The 11,773-nt window shown below is 34.6% G+C and overlaps 1 protein-coding gene and 1 non-coding gene across 4 annotated transcripts; both read left to right on the top strand.

Annotated features, from left to right (window-relative positions):
- The first annotated feature begins 124 nt into the window (after positions 1–124).
- Positions 125–198, top strand: TRNAI-UAU (transfer RNA isoleucine (anticodon UAU)). The gene has a single exon. It is a non-coding gene; the product is annotated as a tRNA-Ile (tRNA).
- A 2,011-nt stretch (positions 199–2,209) lies between these two features.
- On the top strand, positions 2,210–8,537 carry LOC107806725 (protein IQ-DOMAIN 9). Of its 3 annotated transcripts, XM_075246550.1 has the most exons (8): positions 2,253–2,380; positions 4,053–4,231; positions 4,336–4,444; positions 4,807–4,909; positions 4,996–5,148; positions 6,109–6,336; positions 7,616–7,729; positions 7,824–8,537. In XM_075246550.1, the coding sequence occupies exons 4-8, from the start codon at positions 4,835–4,837 to the stop codon at positions 8,166–8,168; spliced, it is 915 nt and encodes a 304-aa protein (XP_075102651.1). In that variant the 5' UTR covers positions 2,253–2,380; positions 4,053–4,231; positions 4,336–4,444; positions 4,807–4,834; the 3' UTR covers positions 8,169–8,537. The 3 variants fall into 3 exon arrangements, with proteins under 3 accessions (XP_016486435.1, XP_075102651.1, XP_016486437.1); XM_016630949.2 differs by lacking the exons at positions 4,053–4,231; positions 4,336–4,444 and having other exon boundaries at positions 2,210–2,380; XM_016630951.2 differs by lacking the exons at positions 2,253–2,380; positions 4,053–4,231; positions 4,336–4,444 and adding an exon at positions 3,657–3,784.
- Positions 8,538–11,773: the final 3,236 nt, after the last annotated feature.

Genomic DNA, 11,773 nt, shown 5'->3' with positions numbered 1-11,773 from the left:
AGTTTAATTTATTATATAGAACACAATTACAAATAAAAATTTATTTGACAATTGGAACTGGTACATGTTTTGAAGAGAGGTAATAATCGAATGAATAAATAAAAGGTTTAGTTGAAAAACAAATGGTCCCGTAGCTCAGTTGGTTAGAGCGTTGGTCTTATGAGCCGAAGGTCGCGGGTTCGAGCCCCGCCGGGACCAATATATTGTCAAGTCTATTCTGCCTACCCTTTTCTTTATTTTTTTGGGGTATTATCAATTTTAATTTATATTTGGTAGCCAAAAAAATGTATAAAATTTGTATAATTTTTGTATATAACATAAATAATGTATATATATATATATATATATATACAAAAAATATATATTTTTTCGACTATTATTTTGGAAGTGACGATACAATGTCATTATTTTTTTCTTTTGTAGGGTCGAGGGCCCATAGAATTGAGCGCAATCTTTTCTCCCACCTTTAAACTTTACAGTATTGCATATCAATAATGATGTACTAAAATATTAACCAACTAACCCAAATAATAACAATATTTAATATTTTGACAGATATATATGTTCTTGCTTGATGATTGATAGCATTCTTATGTGGGTTGAATTGAGATTGTGGGCAATTCTTTTCTCGTTTGAGTCAGTTATTTTGTGGCCATTCTTATCATTTCATATCTCAGTTGAAATGATATGATTACCCTCTTAAGTTACTGGTTCCTCTATCTTATTTTATGTGATGTACTTTAACTGGATACATGGTATAAAAAAGAAAGAAAAACTTTCAAAATTTGTGATCTCAAATTTTAAAAGTTAAGTTATTTTTAAATTAAAAAATACCATTCTTTGGAAAAATTTAAAAAAAAAGCATGATCTATTTTTCCACTCATTTTCTTGCCACAGTGAGTAACTCTTGATTTTATCAAATTGTTGACATAATTTGTCTTCATTTATTTTAGTACTACCCTACTGAGCTTAATGATTGATGTCGACTGCTTGAAAATTAGCATTCGCTTCAAAGCTTTAATTTGATAGGTATCATATCATGAGTATTCTCTTATACTTTTAAGCTTTGACTTTTCAATAGTTGGCAATTTTATAAACATTTTCTTCCTTTTAAAGACTTTTTTTTGAGTAAAGTGGGCTCATAATAGAGAAGAAAGAGAATTTTTTGTGGGATTGAGAGCTTAAACCTTAGGGGCAAGTATCACATTTGATCTATCAACACCAAAAATAATTATATTCGCTAGCCAATATATAAAATTATATACTGATTATGTATAAAATATGCACATTTTTTTTATGTTATACATTATTATATAAAATTATATATTATGTCTGCTTTATTTTTTAGAGCAACTATATTGTGTAGCTTTCCCTAAACCTTAAAGGGCGTTTAATTCATATACTAGTTATGCAATTATTGTAATATAAAAATCTTTTATATAATGTTTAATTATATAAAAATTATTATGCGATAATTAATAATGAAAAATATTACTATACATGAATTACTTACTTTAAAAGGATATTTAATTTGGAATCATTTCAGGAGAGAAAGGCCTTCCCAATTAAAGCCATGTTGTGGGCTGTTTGTTAAGCAGTCGTTGTAGCAGTGCATTGTTGACTACTACAGAAATAAAAATTTGATTGAGTTGTTAAACCCTTTTGATTGAGGGAAGAGTAAGCTTTTTTCCTAATACATAAAACCTGATTTATATTCTATGGTTCTTTTCACGTTCAACTCCTTTTATAGTTTGTTTGGATGATTGTTACATATTGTTTTGTATTATATTGTATTGTATTGTTTTGTTTTGATGAATATAACGTTTGAATAGATTGTATATTTGTCGTCGTTTTGCGATACCATGCCTAACAATATAAAAATAAATTTATAATATTATAAAGAAAAAGTAGGGTGAGAGATAAAATTATTATATAAAAAAATAAGATAAATGATGAAATAAAATTATTTAATAATAAGGAAGGGCAACATGAGAAAAAAAAATAAGCTAACGACGTGACCACATCAAATGGGTCGTTATATAAATTGATATTTTTCGTCGTTACGTAACGATATATTTAATAATACGATATAATAAAATTTAAGTAACAATCAAAATAAACACTGTTAGAAAAATCCTAATCTGTTGTCAAGCTGAATTCACATATTGAGAAAATGTATAATACACCCCCCCCCCCCCCCCCCGCATACATACACACACTTTTTCTCAAGTATTTCTTCTCTTCCACTGATACTATTTTACAACTGCTATTACTATCATTACTACTCTCTTTTCTCACTCAGTTTTCTTTTGTATTTTCAAGATTACCCATTTGATAACAAGGGTTGTTGCTACTATTACATGTCAAAGTTTGCTCTGTGGTATGTTCTTTTACACACAATTTAATTATTTCCTATGTTGTACCTTATCATAGATTTATATGCCGGTGAAAACATAGAGAACTTATTTTTCACTTTTGTTTTTATTTGGTGTAATAATGATATGAGTTGACCTTAAACACAGAAACATAAACTGTGAGAATTCATATAGCTAATTCCGACTTGTTTGGGACTGAGGCGTAGTAATTGTTGTTGTAATAATAGTAGTAGTAATACGTTTCGAGTTTGTATTTTTATCTGTTCTTGTTTGTTTCTGGTGTAAATATATATCGGGGTACTCTTTGTTTGACCAAAATTCTAAGAGAAATGCCTTATCTGTGTGTTGATGAAATCAACAGTAGTGTTTAGCTGATTGGATTATTAGCTCTGCAGAAGTTTTCTTCTCTTTTTTTTTAGACTCGGGGGCGGATTTATATAGTTGGCAACGGGTGGGATTGAACCACGATTAGTTCAAATTCTATATATGTGTGTATAGTTAAGAAATTCTTAAAATTATATGTTTATACAAATTCGACCTTTTCTCCTAAAAAAGTAGTGGGTGCAGTCAGAGAGCTAGGTGTTGGTGAATGGTGAGGGGTTCAATTGAATTTCCTTCGCGGAAAATTATACTGCTCAAGTAGGGAAAAATGAGTTTCTTTTTTGTTATATGTATAAAATCTTGAATCCTTGAACGGGAGCTTTGGAGTAATGGTAAAGTTGTCTCCGTATGACCCATAGGTCAGGGGTTCGAGCCGTGGAAGCAGCCACTAATACTTGCATTAGAATAAGTTGTCTATATCACACCCCTTAGGGTGTGGCCTTTCCCCGGATCTTGTGTGAATGTGGGATGCTTTGTACACCGGATTGCCCTTTTAAAAAAATCTTGAGTCCGCTTGGCATAAGGGAATATTCTAGTGTACTGGCAAAAGGAGTTCAAAAGTTGCTTTAGATTACGTGTTCAAATCCTATTTCTAGTATTTATTTTTTGAATCTCTATTGTATGTAGTCCTAGCTCTGCCACTGGGTGCAGCGATATTCATACTTGGATCTGTCTCTGCTTACGGAGTCTTTTACTACCTATATGGAGTAATGCTTGTTAGATCATGGATAAGACTGTAGATAGATATTAAGCAATGTTTGATGAAATTTTCTGAAATACAGTTTAAGGCACCTTTAGTGTTGCCTCTCAGTCATCTATGATTTGCAAGGGAATAATTAATTTCAAATAGAAGGCCTGTGAGTGCGAGGATACACTTATTCTGATAACTATGAATAGATCTGAGCCAGTTAGATATTGTTACATAGTTATATAAGTTTCGCGTACGAGGAGCTTCGTGCCTAGGATATGGAGTGCTGTGTATATGAGGTGATTTCTACTACAGAACCGGACATTGCGGAATTTGAGAGGTTATTCCTATTGTGGTTGGACAATCATCTTTGCATTTGCTTGACAGTCAGTGTTTCTAAGACCATCTTTTGCTAGTTGCTAGCATAAGAGTTTCATTAAGAAGTAGCTAATGTGTTAAGTACTTACTTTTGTGATGATAGATGCAAGGTGTCGGATCATTAAGTATTATTTTGATTAATGTGCTGTATAATCTATCAATTGAAAATTTGATTATGATGAAAAATTCGAGGAAAATAATTTGCTTCCCTATAATATAACATGTGCTAGGCTGGATAGCCTCCGGAGGGGAGCCTTGACGTAACTGGTAAAGTTGTTGCCATGTGAGAAGGAGGTCACGGGTTCGAGCTGTAGAAACAACCTGTTGCAGAAATGCAGGGTAAAGATACGTACAATAGACCCCTGTGGTCCGGCCCTTCCCTGGACCCCGCGCATAGCGGGAGCTTAGTGTACCGAGCTGCCCCTTTTTTTATGCTGGATAGATTATATTGCAGAACTTTGACTTAGGTTGTTCAGCGTAGTGATTGAAAACAATGGATCTGCGAATATACAGCTTGATTTTTGGAAGAGATGATCAGACATGGCAAAAACTTCTTCCAGTTGGTATTGTCATTGTGGAGAGTGTACAATAACAACTGCGCTTGAGTTCCAAGCTACTTGATGTCGGTTATATAAATCCTCACTATCCATTTCGCTCCATTTGTACCTTCCTTGAGAGAGTATAATCCTACTAAATCTCCCACCATCCTGCCTAACCAAAGTGAGAAGTAAAAGTAAAACAAATCAAAGTAAATAACTGCATACAGCTGAGAGTTGCCGACTACTTAATTTTCAATTTTTTTGGTTCAAGTCACATTTCCATGTGTAAAAGTTGTATTTGAAAGTCCAAATCTCCTTCCTGATGCACAATCATTTGAAATATATTCATTGTCTTCTATCCTCTGATTCAAGTATATATTAGATGTGGGCATGTGGCATATGAAAAAGTTACAAACTTCATAACTAATGCTCTTTCGCCCTGCAGAGTAAGATATATATAACAAGCATCTGCAATGGGTTCTGGATACTGTCTTAAAAATGTTATCAGTTTGAGGAAAGCAAAAGATGGCAGATCGAAAAGATTAAAGGTAAGCTTCCCTAGTTGTTACTTGTATCAAAATTTCTCCTTTAACTAGACAAGATCAATGAGATTCGTAGTTTTTTCTTGAGACAGGGAACTTCTATTGGACGCACGGGGGACGACAACTCTCAGAAAGAGCCGTCAAGGAGATCAAGTGGTGCTTCTATAAAAAATCACAGGGAACTGGAAATGCCTCTTGAGGATAAAGCGGCCACAAAGATTCAGACAGCTTTCCGCGCATATGTGGTAAACTCACAGTGTTGTATTAAGATTAAAGAAAATAGATGTTGTTTCATGATTTCCTTCTTAATAAGACTATATTTTCTTAAAGTGAATTTCTCTGCTGATGTATTTTCCTTGAAAATCAACATATTTTTAGGACATAATCCAATTACGGAAGAACATACTCAGGCAATTGATATTTGTTCCTTTTTTATTTATATCTTTTCAGTAGGTGTGTCACAGCTTAAGTTTGTCGTTTGTCGCCACCTGATCAACCAGAAAAAAATAAAGAAAATGTAGGAATGGGAAAATTAAATGATGCAGTTCATACCAAAACAATTTTACCATATTGTAAAGTAGGATTACACTCTTGAAGGAAAACAGAGAATTTGTCCATTTGTATTAAGAATAGTTGTTGATCAGTTGATCTATTAGTGAAAAGAAAGCATTGATGTTGGATGACTCAAAACCTGAAGCTATAGACCCTTAGACCGGGAATGAATCTACTTGAAAAAATGCTGCATATAGGGCAGCCCGGTGCACTAATCTCCCGCTATGCGCGGGGTCCGACGAAGGGCCGAACCACAAGGGTCTATTGTATGCAGCCTTACCCTACATTTCTGCAAGAGACTGTTTCTATGGCTCGAACTCGTGACCTCCTGGTCACATGACAACATCTTTACCAGTTACGCCAAGGTTCTCCTTCCAAAAAATGCTGCATATATTTGAATTTTTTTCCCTAGATAAAGAGACGAATGTATTGTTCAATGCAGTGGGATGGATATTGAGTATTCATATAGCCAATCACGACTAGTTTGGGATTGAAATGTACTTCTTGTTGTTATTGTTCTGAATGTATCCCTTCAAACTTTATATTGGTTTCTATTTGTGTTATCTTGCAAGATAGGTTTATTTTCAAATCTTCCAAAGAAATTGCTACTTACTCTTTTCTTTAAGTTGAATAGATTTTTTCTTCCTTTTCAGGCAAGGAAAACTTTACGTTGCTTGAAAGGAATAGCAAGATTACAGTCTATGACACAAGGCTCATCAGTGAAAAAACAAGCTTCAGCAACTTTGAGCAATCTTCAGTCATGGAACAGGATACAAACTGAGATTAGAGCTCGCCGTGTTAGTATGGTAATAGAAGGGCGTCTTAAGCAGAAGAAGGTGGAGAATCAATTGAAGCTTGAGGCAAAGCTTCATAACGTAGAGGTTAGAATTTAGCTGTTTTCTTAAGTTACTGCTTTCATAGTAGCTTTATATCATAAGTTATTGAAGCCTTGAAACCTGTATTTGCTAGTTTCTCTTTTGCTCTCAAGAGTCTTTTTTTTTTTTGGTTATGATCTTTAGCTAGTACCAATTCTATTCACCCTAAAAAAGATATTTCCTATGAACTTTATTTAGCTTTGAGTTGGATCATTTAAATGTTTCCCAAGTTTCTGAAACTTTTTTTTGAGTTAACTACACAATTACCTGTGATTAGTCTTTCTTACATGAAGATAAGATGCATGGAAATTGGTTAATAGTAAAAAATATAAAAAGAATCAGAAAAACAGTCTAAGTAGTATGTGTATGATAATGATAATATATTTGAATCGTATGTTGCTCGGACTCTCCGAAAATATCTCCAGGTGTGTGTCGGATCCTCCAAAAGTAGTGTATTTTTGGAGGATCCGATAAGGGTACGTCAGCATTTTGGAGAGTCCGCGTAACATAGTTTGAATCAGTTTGTCAGAGATCTAACATTAGAAGCTTAGACATATGAACTTTACGCATCTTCTAATTTAATTCATTTTGCATTTGGTTCACACCTAGTGAACTATCTAAAACACATGACAACCATGGTTCTTTAATGGCAAAGTAGTCGCTTATATTCTTTCTCTGTCAAGATATTGAGAATCCCAATTTACCTGAAAAACAAATTATTGCAAAGGATTAGGAATCATACTATAATTTTATCTTTTTGTTTCTTGGATATTATGTGAAGCAAAAAGTAGAAAGTGAAAGTGGCAAAGGAAGCCAAAAACTTGCATAAATTCATATGTACATTTAGCAAGTATTCCATGACAATAGAAAAGGACAGCAGTGGAAGAAGTGGATTTCAACTCATGTTAATTAGATTTGCCACTCAAAGGGTTCTAACATTTGAGTAGTTTACCTTAACAAGTTTTTTGCATAGACTTAGCCCTGAATTATGCAGTACTCCCTCCCTCCCATTTTATGTCATGGTGTTCGACTAGGCGCATTGCAGTGTTTAAGAAAGAAAGAAAGATTTTTACAACTTGTGTCTTAAAGAAGCCATAAGTATTTGTATGACTATAAATCATCTCATTAAGAGTAAAACGAGAAGTTTAAAGTTAAATTTTTTCTAAATATAAAAATGTGTCGATTTTTGGGGACACACTAAAAATGAAAGTGTCACTTAAAAAGAAATGTGACAGATCGGTACTAAATTTTCGTTATTTCTCTAACATGAGTGAGTGGCTGACAGGCAGAGTGGAGTGGTGGCCCTGAAACAATGGAAGTAGTTCTAGCAAGAATACACCAGAGAGAAGAAGCAGCAGTGAAGCGGGAGCGAACTATGGCATATGCATTTTCTCATCAGGCATGTTAATGTTGATATGATTCTCTAGATTATATACCATTTATATTGTCATTCCAAAACAAGAGTCATCACTGATTGACATATTATTTCACAGTGGAGGGCCAATTCCAACCCAATATTCAGATCAAGTAATCATGATATCAGCAAAGCTAACTGGGGCTGGAGCTGGACGGATCGCTGGATTGCTGCTCGTCCGTGGGAATGCCGAATTCCTGTTCAATCAACTCCAAGAATGGCCAATAAGATAGCAAGGACGACTCCTAAAAGTTACAAAACTCAAACAATAAAAACACCAGTTTTTGTTAAATCAACTTTTGCTAATCAGAAACGCACTATAAAGCCTCGAAAGCTATCGTACGAAGCAGCTGATAAATTGACTGCAGAGAAAGGAATCAACAAAGTTGACGCAAGCATTGAAAAACAGGTGATGGTATCCTAAAAGCAACTGAAAAGAAGATAACATGTTCGAGCTAAGACGTGTTTCCACAGTTTCGCTGAGGTTAACGGCGAAAAACTTGAAGTTGGATGTGTTTGAGCAGTTAAGTTTGACAGTTTTTCCTCTAAATTTCCGAGTTCTTACGAGCTTATGTATATTTAAGAAAATAAGTTATTCGTCGGTTATAATGTGTATAGATAAGGTATAGTTCATTTGAATCGTTCTTTTATAGGTTTAGAGGTCAGAATATTTAGTTTTCTATGTTTCTTTATTGTTTTTGTCATGAAATATTTTGGTCAGGACATCTGTTCTGTTACATGATGTAAAAGATATTGCAGAGTGTTTTTGGTATAGTAAAATCTTATTGCTTGATGATACTTTGTTAGACACACCATTGAATGTTTTCAGGTACTGTTATGCGTATCCCATGTTGGTTTCATATGTGAAATTCAAGTTTTTTAAAAAAGGATATTTTGTTTAATTGTTGTTTGGAAAGTATACAAATACTTACTATTTTGTTTCACTTAAGCATGTATTGAGAAAATGAACCTCGAACATAGTTCAAGTAAAAAAGTCGGAGCTGAGTATTGTTCAATATTATCATATATATAGACGACACTTCATACCTTCAACCAGTATAGGATTCTAACCGCGTGCATAACCGTAAGACATTTCAGCGTGAACGTTTGCATGCTAATTTCCATGTCCATGCCGATTTAGCCTGAGATGGATTCAGGATTTAATGACTTCAAATTAAGATTATAATGATATTAGAGTTTACTGTCAAATATTTATTGATAATTTTGTAAATTTTTTTTGAACAAAAACTAGTGGGTTAATCCGTTCATGTGAACTCATAACAAGTAACACATTGATCCGTCCTTGCATTTTGTATAACTAGTATAAGCTTCAAATTACCTATATCGCATCGCCGGTCGTTCACCGACACTTGTCACTTCATATTAATTTCTTTCATCACTAATACCCGTCTTTGTGCTTTTTAGATGGATTTGAGCATATAGGACCCCTTAGAAAGGTAGAGTATTTCTTACACTTAATTTCACAATGCCTATTATTTTATGGGAGTCCTACATGTTTGTTGAACGATCAATTTTTATATATGCATAATGTAATGACCCAATCGGGCATTTTAACTTTTAGAATTCCGTTCCTTAAAATAAAATTTTTCGTATGTGCTTTTAATGATTTATGACTTGCGGGAATGGTTAGTTCGGGATTTGGAAGTGTTTGGATTGAAATCGAAACACTTGGTTCCTTAAGTTGGCTTTAAAAGGCCAAGTTTGACTTCGGTCAACATTTTGAGAAAACGACCCCGGAATAGAATTTTGACGATTCCAACAGCTCCGTATGGTGATTTTGGACTTAGGAGCGTGTTCGAAATTTTATTTGAAAATCCATAGTTAAATTAGGCTTGAAATGGCTTAAATAGGAATTTAAAGTTTGGAAGTTTGACCGGGGAGTTGACTTTTTGATATCGGAGTCAGAATCCAGTTCCAAAAATTTTCATAACTCCGTTATGTCATTTATAACTTGTGTGCAAAATTTGAGATTAATCGGACTTGATTTGATAGGTTTTGACATCAAATGTAGAAGTTGGAAATTCTAAGTTTTATTAAGCTTGAATTGGAGCATGATTCATGATTTTAGCGTCGTTTTATATGATTTGAGATTTCAAATAAGTTCGTATGATATTTTAGGACTTGTTGGTATATTTGGTTGAGGTCCCGAGGGCCTCAGGTGAGTTTCGGATGGTTAACAGATCAAAAGTTGGACTTAAAAAGCTACTGCAATTTTCCTCTTATGTTGGATATTCTGGGCTGTGATCGATCCCAGATATCGAGCCCAGGGTTGACGAGGCTCAGGCTCGAGCTTGTGTATCGAAGCCACGATCGAAGGTCCAGGTCGAGGGTCATGATCGAAGGTCCAACTCGAGGGCCATGATCGAAGGCAAGGCTTGAGGGCCAGGATCAAGACCCAAGATTGAGGGTCACGATTGAAGGCACATGCTCGATGCCATGACCGAGTACCAGACTCGAGTCCATGATCGAGGCCATGACCGAGTCCCAGGCTCGAGGCCATGATCGAGGCCATGACCGAAGCCCAGGCTCGAGGGCCACAATCGAGGCCCAATTCCGAAGGCTGCCTGGGCAGTTTATAAAAGAAGGCATTCGTCCCATTTGCCATATTTGACGAATTTGAGCTTGAGCAGAGGCGACTTTTGACAGATTTTCAAGGGAAAAACATTGGGGGTAAGTGATTCTAATTCGGATTTGGTCTACATATAGAAGTATATCATTGTTTTCACCATAAATTTGTGCTTTGAAATTAAAATTTAGGAAAATTTAGAAATCTCATAGAAACTAATTTTTGAGATTTCAGTATCGATTCAGAGTCAGATTTGAGTGAAACTAGTATGGTTGGACTCGTAATTGAATGAGTTATCGGATTTCATAACTTTCGTCGGATTCTGAGATGTGGGCCCCACAGACAAATTTTTAATAAATTTCAGAATTTTATTGAAAATGTAGTATTTTCTTATAGAATTGATTCCTATAAATTTTAGTGATTGTATCGAATTATTTTTGGTTAGATTCGAGCCAATCGAAGTTGGATAATCGAGGAAAAGGCCTATTAGTGGATTAAATTGGAGCAAGACGAGGCAAGTCTCTTGTCTAATCTTGTGAGAGAAATTACCCTATAGGTGATTAAATTAAATAATTATTGCTAATTGTAGGGGCTACGTACGCACGAGGTGACGGGATTCCGTGCGTAGCTACTATTAATGCTAAAGTCCGGGCAGTTTAGGACTCAAAAGCATGAATTACTTGTGTAAATGGTAGTCTTTACTTAATTAAATTATTTGATATATTTATATATATATGTTGTGAATTGTTAGATAAAAATATTAAAGGATGAAAATCTCATATGCTTGAATTTATGTTTAAATTAATTAATTGTTAAGAGAAATTATTCTTCCTCCTGAATTTATCTTATAATAAATATACTCTTATTCCGGAGGTACATGAAAAAAATGTCTTCCTTTCTTATGGAGCGGGCCGAACGCCTCGGCAGGATAGATGCATCTATGGATCGTGCCGCACGTCCCTCGGCAGTGTACACGAAACTCTGGATTGGGTCGTACGACCTCGGCAGAAATCGTGCTTGATAATAATAAAAATTACACGATATTGGACAGTTTATTGCAGCTTGTAAAGCTATTTGATAAGTTGGAAATTTATTGAAATTGAATTGCAGCTTGTAAAGCTATTTGATAAATTGAAAGTTTTATTGAAATTGAAGAATTTAATTAATATATTGAGAATTGTTGCATTCGAAGAAATTTAATTATTTCCGCTAGTTAAATAAATTATTGTAAATTCTGTGTATCATGCTGATTTAAATATTCTAGTTTTATCTCAATTATTATTATTGATGACCCTTAGTGAGTGACAAAGTCGGCCATCTCGTCTCTACCACTTCGAGATTAGGCTTGATACTTACTGGGTACACGTTGTTTACGTACTCATGCTACACTTGCTGCACTTTTTGTGCAGGATCTGAGGCAAGTACTAGTGGGGGATCTATCG

Source organism: Nicotiana tabacum, chromosome 23 (assembly GCF_000715075.1).
Source record: "Nicotiana tabacum cultivar K326 chromosome 23, ASM71507v2, whole genome shotgun sequence".
Lineage (NCBI taxonomy): Eukaryota > Viridiplantae > Streptophyta > Magnoliopsida > Solanales > Solanaceae > Nicotiana > Nicotiana tabacum.
The sequence above is the reverse complement of the archived record's forward strand: the minus strand, read 5'-3'. Positions and strand labels throughout refer to the sequence as shown.

Coding starts and splice junctions, on each gene's coding strand:
- LOC107806725 (XM_016630949.2), top strand. CDS start 4,835: ATGGGTTCTGGATACTGTCTTAAAAATGTTATCAGTTTGAGGAAAGCA. Junction 4,910..4,995: donor GCAGATCGAAAAGATTAAAG/GTAAGCTTCCCT, acceptor TTCTTGAGACAG/GGAACTTCTATTGGACGCAC. Junction 6,337..7,615: donor CAAAGCTTCATAACGTAGAG/GTTAGAATTTAG, acceptor AGTGGCTGACAG/GCAGAGTGGAGTGGTGGCCC.